General features: G+C 26.4%; 1 protein-coding gene across 5 annotated transcripts in view; it reads right to left on the bottom strand.

Moving 5' to 3' along the window:
• Positions 1 to 10,508, bottom strand: part of LOC122271814 (voltage-dependent calcium channel subunit alpha-2/delta-3) — a 485,956-nt gene extending 475,448 nt beyond the window's left edge. For 4 of the 5 annotated variants that reach the window (XM_087167454.1, XM_087167451.1, XM_087167450.1 and 1 more), the window contains exon 1: positions 10,134 to 10,492. In XM_087167454.1, the coding sequence (XP_087023580.1) occupies positions 10,134 to 10,261 (128 nt within the window). In that variant the 5' untranslated portion in view covers positions 10,262 to 10,492. Of the gene's footprint in view, positions 1 to 10,133 lie in introns of all 5 variants that reach the window. The other variant, XM_087167453.1, reaches the window with a different exon arrangement.
• Positions 10,509 to 10,924: the final 416 nt, after the last annotated feature.

The following is a 10,924-nucleotide window of genomic DNA, read 5'->3' on the forward strand; positions in this document are numbered from 1 at the left end:
ATTTTTACCAAGTTGTATAAAACAAAAGGATTGAATTATAAATTAAAATAAGAAGTAGATTTTTAAAATTATCTAATTGCATTATAAAAAAATTCGGGCTACAATAACTTTAATGTGCACCCATGTATTAAACAATTAATGTGCAACAGATATCTAATTGTTAAGATATAAAAGTTTAAAAAGGTTGGTATTAAAACTTACATAGTAGGACACAAAATGTTCAATGACAAGATTGAGGTTTGTCTGCTGCAACTACCAGAGAATGGATATTTACATTTAAAATTTACAAATGTGTGTGTAAATATTTTCGTCCAAAATAAGTGGTTTCAAAAAGTTCAATCGGAGAATTTCTACGAGAAAATTTCTGATACACACATGCTAAATTATATTCACAAAATGCAAAAAACTGAAATAGAAAAGAGCAACATACACGATTATTTTTGTATTTGAATAAATATTTTCTTGGATGCTAAACCTGAGATATAACTTTTTTTGCACCGTTGGTATGATAAATTTCACAGAAACGAAGAAATTAGGTTTTTATTAACGAGAAAAGTATTTTAATTCCATATAGATTTTTCACGAAAATTGTCCGCAAAAAAATTATAACTAATATATTTTAGTTCGCTGGCCACAAAAAAAGGCCTCGAGGGGCCGGATGCGGCTCCTGGGCCGCCAGTTGGAAACCACTGATATATCAAATATTTATAATAAATATATGTATAAAAATTTCAGAAAATTCTTTTTGACTAATCTTTATTTTATTTTAATTTAACTAGTTGAATACCCGTTCTTCGTATGGGATGAAAAAACGAATCAATAAATTATTGATAAAGGAAATCATGCGCAAAACTGAAAGTTGTATACCGAAAGTATTAACAGAGCTGAAATAAACGTGTGAAATTTATATATTAAGTTCGCATGCACAATTCTAAAACCAGAATCATGAAAATATATTTTGTTTAGGAGTAATTATATTTTGAAAAAATATATGGTTAAAACGAATAGAGTGTGGTAAATTTTGCCATGGTTCTGGCTCTATAAGAGCTTCAAAAAGGTCGGTAATTTTTAACGAAGAGCTCTGGTAGGGATTTTTGTAAAATTAACAATAAAATATAGTTTCATAATATGTAATAAAAGTAAGTAAATGTGGTAAGATTTTCTAATTTTATCATAAAATTTCAGAGCATGGTAAAAAACCATTTATTCAGTAAAATTTATTTTTCAGTTTTGTTCTGTTTTTTACTAAATGTGCGGTAATAAGAACTATGATTTCCAAAACTAGAATTTCTGGTAAACCATTACGATATGATAGGAAAAACTGCCAAATGAGTGGTTTAAATACCTTCTTTTTTAATTTTATTAACCGAAATAATTTGTTTTTTCTTAAATTTTTATTTTAAAAGTCAGAAATGTCATTATCATACAATGCGGTAATTTTTATTAGAATTTTTTCAGCGTGTAATTTAAGGAGTTACCAGATAAAAATTGAACTCAAATTTTTCACAAAATTAATTAAACGCTTTGAAATCTTATACAATTTTCAAAGCAACATATAAATATTTATGAGTTCGTAGATAACACTATTTAAAGATTAGTATTACCATAATTATTTTTTGCTTTATAATTTTCAAATGAAATATAAATGTTAATAAGCTAATACGAGAAGTAAATATAATTTTCCTTGGGGAGTCAAATACATAACTTTTAATCAACTAAATAGTAAATAATTGAATATTACTCTATTTATTTCCTTTATCACTTTTGGTTGTTATGTGAAAATCTCTCGATAGCCTAACTAATAATCTAGTGAAATTATCTGTCTTATCTAAAGAAGTTGAATTTAATATTTTCATAACAATAAACCATGAATCAGAAGCCAGAATTCAAGCATTTGAATTTAAAGAAACTATGTAGCCGCCATTTTTACGTTAGTAACATAGAAAGCATAGTAAATATATAAATTATAATATTATTAATATTTAATTGGAATCTGAAAGTAAATGTTTCGTTCGTTCAAAATGTAAATGTTTCGTTAGAGTTAAAACTTAATTTTTAAAAATTGTGTACTATTTTCATTAAATAATAAATATATTTCGAACATGAAATGTGTGAAATGAATGAAAACAAATGAAACTAATGAAAACAGCAATACCGGAATTTTAATCCACTGACAATTCTACCTATGTAGTACATGCTGCATGTATTACAGGTGAATGTGTCAAAATCATATAAAAATACATAAGAAGATATTTTGAAGGCGTTATCAGTTTCTATACCAAAAATTAGGCAGAATATAGAATTGCATTTAAATAGCATGAATACATTTTGAATAAAAAGAAATCATTTTTGAATTTTACTTTCGAAAAAAAAAAAGCAGTTAACAAAATGTACTTATATGTGTTTAATTATTGGCAAAGTATAAATATGTATGGAATTTTAATACGAATAGACATTTTGAATTTAAATAACAACTACTTGGAGGAGAAAATACTTTTGCATATACAATTTGAGAATCTAAAAATTGAAAAAATTTGACACGTAAAAAAACCCTTTTATAAATGTATATATCTTTAGAAATATATATAATAATGTATGTATCTTTATATTATTATAAATGTATATATCTTCAAAATATTTATCTGCGTCTTCACTGAATATTACATACTGCTACATTTAAATTAAATATAAAGTAAAGCTAACTAAATCTGTTATATCTTCAAACTAATTTTAATAGAACATTGGATTGACAATTTCAATTCAAATTAATTTTAATAACTTGAAAATCTTGTTATTTATTCAGATAATGTAAAATATTTTTTCTTCAAAATTTAGTCAATTATTAAGGATTAAAACCATACAAATTATAAGTCATTTGATCAAAAAACTAAAAATCAATTAATTATGATTAAATCATAACAAATGTTTATAATGCAAATAATATTAAAAAAACAATGGAGATTATAAAATAGACTAACTGCAAATTTTTGACTAATAAAAAGTAACAGGTTTTAAAAACGTTTTTATAAATTAATAACTTGTATTTTAAACTGATTATACAAGTAAATAATGATACAAGAAAATATAAAGATAATCTTATAAAGATATCTTAAATATTTCAAAATAAGATCTTTATATTGAAGTCAAAATTATCAATATAAAGTAATATGCAACGCTTTTTCAATCCAAATTAGCACATTGAAAGAAATAAGAAATCTTATCTTCGGGGTTACATAATATGTACTACTTCTGATACAAATGGATACTTTTGGGATACAGAATATTAGAAACATATTATTTTTACTGATCACAGTAAGATAAATTTAAATTTTAAAATTTTAATAACAAAATTAAAACTTTGTTATATTTTTAATTTCTGATTTTAAAATTGATATAAAATGAGTAAACATTCTACATTGCTATTAGTACACTTTAAAAAATTGAAGATGAAATTACAGTATAAAGTGCCGGTGTTTGGTTGCATCATCCGTTAAAATCCATTTTACTGTGAAATATTATACCGTTATTTTTAGAATAATATTTATTAATTAAGCGGGTTATATGGTAATTATAACTTTAAAAATTTCGCTATGTGTAAAAATTACGGTACTGTAAACATTTCGGAATTACTTTTTGTTAAGTAACATGTTCAGTAAAAATAGATAAAAAGTGCCAGCACCCTGAGCACCACAGTAAATTTTTCAGGAATTTTTTACAATGGAGAGCAAATCTGAAATCAAATAATATGCATAATCCAAAAGTAATTAAAAGCTATAATCATCCAATTAAAAACATTTTTAGTTTCACATGAATTAAAAATAATGAAATTCTTGCCGAAACCAAAATATTTTTTTAATACTTTCCTAAATGCAAAACAATAAAATATAATTAAATGTTATATATAATGAATTTCAAAGCTTATTTAAATTTAAATTTTACTATTCACCAGTAAATAATAATATTATTTACCAGCTCAACTTTTAGTTTTAAGTAAAATCAAATTTATATTAGGAAAAATATGAAGTATAAACAAATTATTTTCACAGATACTTTATAAATAAGCAGTTTATTCGTTTTTAAAGTATAAATTAAGACTAAGAGTGTACATTTTAATTTTGTTAGTATTTTCGGATCCAGTGAAAAATTCTGACAAATCAATTTTCAACATTATTCATTCAAGTTATACATCGCCGTTTGGCAACACTCCAAATAAGATTTTCTCGAGTTTTTCAAACTCCCAGTTATTACTGCTTACTAACTCATAATTTAAGAAACAAACATCACATTCACTCAAGTGGAAGTTTCTTTTCTATTTCTCTCAGCCTCGGTTGTATTGGAGTGTTGCCACAAAAAATAGATAATTTTTATCATTCGTCTGAGTATTTTTCGAATTTCTTTTTTATTTCTTGAAGTATTAATTTTTGAGCTGAACAAGAAAAAGCGATATGTTTTTATGATTAATTATTAAAATAATCATTTAGAAAGAATATAAGAATGTATGAGGAAATATAAGTAATTATTTTCAGTTTTATAATTAATTATGTCAAGCTTCTCATTAACACTTTTTAAAAAAAAAAATCAATATTAAAATTATACGACTGAGACTGAAATGTTTCTTAATAAAAAATAAATTATAAAGAAACTTCAAATTGAGGTTTGATGTCCCAAATTTCATTCAAACCACGTTATGTTCGCAATGTCAGAATCAGGCGATGATGAAGATTATTTGTTAGATTCTTCCTGCTTAGATGTCAATATTTCGACAGAAGAATATGATTCGAAAGTGAATTCTGAGGAGCAGGGAATTCATGACAATGTATAATGATATAAATAATAATATTTTTCTATTGTTTATTATATTTATTTTGAAAATTATGTCACTTGATTTATTTTGTCGTAATTTAAGCAAAAATTACTGTAATTTTTATTTAAAAGAAACTAAAATTGCTCATTTTATATATTTAATTTTTCAGCTTTGAACCTTCAATGGAAATTTAATTTTTATATTTATTCAATGTATCATCGAACCATTTGTGTATACTACTTAAATTATACAAAAGTGCCAAAAATGCTTGAATTTAAAATAAAAATGATTCTTGCAACCCCGTTAAAATAGTAAGTAGAACAATTTATACAACAGAAACTCGTTCACAAAAAATTATATAATTGCATATTGTTAAATTTTATGAAAAGCACTACATTGTTAATAATTATTTAAATAATAAGGTTAAAAATCATGTTGTGAATAAATCCCTAAAGCATGAGTGAAGGTAACGTAAGAAGTGAACTTCTAACGTTTATGTTTCTACCTCATTAAAAAAAAAGAATGTCGGATTCTTGCCAAATTGGCTCAGTTTTTCTTCTCGATTATCTCATGATCCTTGATAATTAGAAAGAACCGAGATTTATAGGAAATCATGAATCATTGATAAAAGTTATTATCAAGAATAATATGATATGTTTAAAATAGTTTTAATGAACAGAATTTTGCTTCCAATTTCACATTTTTATCCAGTTATTTTTGGATAGCGATTCTCTTTTTACTAGTAATGACTAAATTGCATAATAGAAACAATATTTATCTATTATTTTTCACATATTGCTTATTTTGAATTTTAATTATTTGGCATTTAATGTTCTGTTTAAAAATTATTTTTTGTATATTTATATTATTTCAGTTATTTGGCATTTATTGTTCTGTTTAAAAATTATTTTTTGTATATTTATATTATTATTTTTATTATTTAGCATTTAATGTTCTGCTTAAAAATTATTTTTTGTATATTTATATTATTATTTTTATTATTTGGCATTTATTGTTCTATTTAAAAATTATTTTTTTGTTTATTTATATTATTATTTTAATTATTTGGCTTTATTGTTCGGTTTGAAAATTATTTTTTGTACATTTATATTATTATTTTAATTATTTGGCATTTATTTTTCTGTTTAAAAATTATTTTTTGTATATTTATATTATTAGTTGAAAATAAAATATTGGACAAAAAATTTTTAACAGTTCTTTTTACTGAATAGAATTTTATAATAGATCCGTTCATAGTAATTGCAAACATTATTCAATTTAGTTTTACATTATTATATCTTTTGGATCAAAAATATTTTATTGGTATTATAGAAAATTGACGAAAAATTTTAGACAAGGTTCCTAATCCTGGTTCGCACCATTTCAAAGAATTTTACGCGGGGGTACGGAGCCTAGATATTTCGTGTATGGGCTGGGTTCGAATGTGAAATGTGACAGTGGAAATGAATTACTTTATTAATGTGGAATGTGACACTGAATATCTAGTATTCACCAGATCAATAATTCTGAAATAATTATTTTTGAATATTTACTTGTTCTTCCTAAATATCTTATAACACCTGTCACATCTAAATTTGCATATACTTATAGGAGCAGGAATAAAAACAATATTTGAATAATATGCATGCTGTTTGTTTACTTTTAAATTATTTTAAAAATATATATGGATAATATTTTTCTTGTTTTCATTGATATAAATTGCTTTCATTCAATGAACAAAAATTTCTACACGGAAAGTATCATTTTATAAAAATTTGTATTACTTGGTATTTTGTATTCAAAGTTGTACTTAACAAAATTTCTAAGGATATGTTCTTTTTAGAAATAGGAAGTCCGTATAAAAAACAACCGGGATTTTTAAACATAGATGTTTTGATAAATTTGACAGATATTAAATTTGTAGTGTTATGCAATTATGAATTAAAATACTAAAGCATGATTATATATATGTCACCGGCAAAGTATGAAACGCCGGCATTGTATAGAATTGTATATGATGCCGGACGTTTTTAAGCAAGGTATGAAATATGAGAAGTATTAGATATTTTCCTTAGGCATTGTATATAATAACTAGGCATTCTATAGAATGACAAATACTATTTAGGCAAAGTAGGAAAAAACGTCCTGATTAGGTTATTATGTAAATGCTGCACATTTCTTAAAAATAAAAATGTTATTCTGAAAAAATAATGAGAGTGCCATTAAAAAAAATTATTCAAACTGCGTTAAGAAAAATTAAAGTTGTACAAAACATAATTTATGCCTTTCTTATTTAGGGAAACAAAATTTTCGTAAAAAAAAATTCACATTTAAGTCACAATTATTTTCAGCTATGAAACAAATATTGCACAAAATATCCATTTCATCACCTTTACTAGCATGGCCACAGAAGATTTTATACTTCGCCGGTTTCTCATTTAGCATTCTATAGAATGCCTAGGAAATGTGTGAAATATAAATCATTTCACACATTGCCGGCCAGTTTTAGGCATAATATACAATGCCTAGGCATTCTATAGAATGCCGGATTTCAAACTTTGCCGGTAACATATATACTTGATTATATATTAAAAATATATATGTATAAAAGTATGATATTTGATTCAAAGTTTTTGACTTAGATGCTTGTACAAAACACAATGCATTTTATATTTTACAGGTAAAAAATATCTGTGTCCGGCCAATTCTATGGCCCCTTATGCATATCAGGAAGAAAATAAGTGTTTTCCTAGTCCGGCAAACGCTTATTCTGGAATCACGCCAGAAATTACCACCCCTAGTGCAAAAACGTCAGACACTAACATGAGTTCCGCTTAATGAGACCCATCATCACATGCAGATGCTTTTCCTTTTAAGCTTGCTATGGAGTATAGAAGGAGACAATCAACTATTTAATTATTTTACATTCAGTAGGTGAGTATTTCCGTATTTATTTATTTTGTTCTTTTTACATTTTGTTTTTAATGCGTATTTAGTTTTAAATATTTTTGCAATATTTAATAGAATTATTCATTTATATTTTCATGGTAATTAGGTTGCGACTTTATAGGAGAAAGTTTACATTGCGTCTATCTAACTTAAATGCAACCTAGTGTTCTAGATACTAAGCACCACCTAGTGTCCAGAATCTACCGTAATTTTGAATTCGTAATTATTGCTTATTTTTTAATGTTTGTTTTTGAAATGTGAATAACTGCTCCGTTTCATTAATTTATTTCCATGCCTTGAAAAATGGAATACAACGACCGAAATTTTGATCTATTTTCAGCTAACTAGAACATTCAATTTTTAAATGTAACATTGTTAAAAAATATTGTGAAAAAATTTAAAATAGAACACCGGCTTTAATTGTTTTATGACAAATAGAAGTAAAATTAATCGTCAAGCGTTGTCCTCTTTAAGAGCACTTAAAGTTTGAATGAATGAACTTTTTTTACATTACAGTACAAGTTTCAGTTTTTTTCCCTGCCGAATACAAGCTAAATTTATCGCCTAAATGATCAGTTGCTAATCATATTTCCGACTAGCTGAAGAGCTTAAATAATGTTCTTTTTTGACGAAAGTGCAAGTTTCTTGTCATCAGCTAAAATCAGAATTCACACAAATTGGTTTACCTCTTCACCCCAGTCTATTATTATGATCTTAGAAATAATAACTAGAGATAATAGAGGGTAATATAATTTTACCTACTTCGTAGCACTAGAAAAATGTTTTCAATGTTTAAGAGGCATCTGAGAAAAGCTTTCAATGCATTCTCGGATATAAAACACTCTCTTTTGATGATTCCTTGAGCTGTATTTCGTTCATTTTAGGAATCACCTCATCACGAAATCACGTGATTTGTGACAAATACGTGAACTCTCACACGTATGACGAAAATGTTTCCTCAATTCGGAACCTCAGAGCAGTGCATTGTGGGAGATTGTTAATTAGAATAACGAAACTAGAATGAATACTAGACGATAGAAAATAAAGTGACGAATTGTCGACCCATCTGTATGATTGTCAAGGAGTCGGCCTCGTATCAGGAAGATACGGAGTTCAAATCACGTTTTGAGCATGTTCATAATTTGATATATATATATATATATATATATATATATATATATATATATATATATATATATATATATATATATATATATATATATATATATAAATTATTTTAAAAATATGTGGTGATTATATATGTGGTAATTAACAACCATCTAAACTGACGCTTAAAAAGGTAACTATGCGAAAGAAAGATGTGCAGTGTGGAATAATGTGTAGAAATTTACAAATGTAAGATAACAAACAGACGTGTGTAGATAACAAAATAATTTTAGTACAAATTTACAACATCTCACCTGAATCAGAATTAATTAAGGTATCTGAATAAACTCATGCAAACGCACAAACATTTGTCTTTGCAAATATTTTAGTTAATTTGGGATAGTATTCTTACTTAAAATTAAAACATAGGACCATCTCTAAAATTAATATAAATTAAAACGCATCTGAACATTTCGTAAGTATATTTTTTGGGATAGAGAATCTTTTTCTTTTTGTTAGCAAATCACAATCTTGTTGAGGGCGTAAAATTTCTTCCTCATTCAAATTTAATTATTTTCATAATTTTCGTTGCTTACTTTGTCCATAAAGATGAAGACTTACGAAAGCATACACTGCCCTCGTTGGCAACAAACTTAAGTAAATCGTAAATTGTTTTACTTTCTCCCAATTTAGTAACGTTCGTAATCTACAAAGGATTTTGTTTTTATCTGTAAAGGAAAATTAGTGAAATTTTAAGTGTACTTCTTCGTATCAGCAGAAGTTACTAAATCACGCTTATCCAGTTGCATTATTTTCATTGAACGGGTACAAATAAATTATTTACGTCAAATTATATTATTTTCCTAACTTAGAATACTGTTTTTGGTATAAAAATTGCATTTTTCATCAAAAATAAATAAATCGTAAACCCCCTCCCTTTTTAAGGTTTTTTTGTTAAATGAATTTATAGCTCACAATTCAGTTCCCTTTTTTTAAGAAGTGTACTCACTTTTCGGTGTCAGAATTAGCCTAAACTTATTTCTTACATAATTTAAGTTTAAATACTTATTTCATGCAACAAAAAGAGATCCCGTTAATTTTTTAACGACATCATAAACCTAGCAACAGAAAGAAAATATGTATTCTGTTCTATACAACTCCTCTCTTAATTTTTTTTCACGGATTTATTTAAATACATGTATTGTAATTTAAATACATAATAGAAAAAACTATACACATTGGGATTTAAAAAAAATACAATCGTATAACTTACTCTGTGGCATCCACTTCGATGTCGTCCATTCTGGAACCAACTTTCGGTGCATGTTCCAAAATCGTGATGAAGACGAGAATCAAAGCAAACGATAGCATTAAGTCCACGTTGCCCCCGCTTCTCCTCATGATATTTCTTTAAAGATTTTCTTCCAAAAGGGGGAATGGACCAAGTTCCAAGAGACTCACATGAAATCCTTCACGCAAAATAGCAAACGATTTATTATAGAATTATCGTCTGAAGAAAAATGTAATCACTCTACTTTATCGTTTGGAGAAAATGCATTCAAAGAAAAGATTCTATAAACTCTCTCCTCCAGTCGTGGATCCGAACGGCACATCCGTAACCGTCGGTATGGCAGCAATCCAAAGGAGCGAGTAGGAAAATCGGTTCGTCTTCTGATTGGCTCTAGGATGGACACGTGATCCCAGGTTTGTACGATTTTCTTCTTTCCCCCAGCATCCCTACTCGTGGGTGTGTGTGTGTCTCTGTAGACGTCGTGGAACTAAATATATATTTTTTTCTCTCGTTTTTATCATTCCCTTTATTCGATGAATAAGTTTTCTGTTTTCACGATTGTGTTTTAAAGGAATCAAGAGAGTCTCAAATTAGATTGCGGATTGGAAAGAAAGGGATATTGAAAGTAAATAGGAACTTGTAAAATTTATTTTGCTACTCAAGATTGAAATGAATTTGTCATTTCTCTATTTGCATACTTTTAAAGAGATTTAATTTCTAAAAAGATTCGGAAGAAAAAAACTACGAATACGTTATGTTTTTTAAAAGTTATT

The sequence above is a fragment of the Parasteatoda tepidariorum genome, chromosome 7 (assembly GCF_982258835.1).
Source record: "Parasteatoda tepidariorum strain Cologne lab strain chromosome 7, Ptep-v5.0, whole genome shotgun sequence".
Lineage (NCBI taxonomy): Eukaryota > Metazoa > Arthropoda > Arachnida > Araneae > Theridiidae > Parasteatoda > Parasteatoda tepidariorum.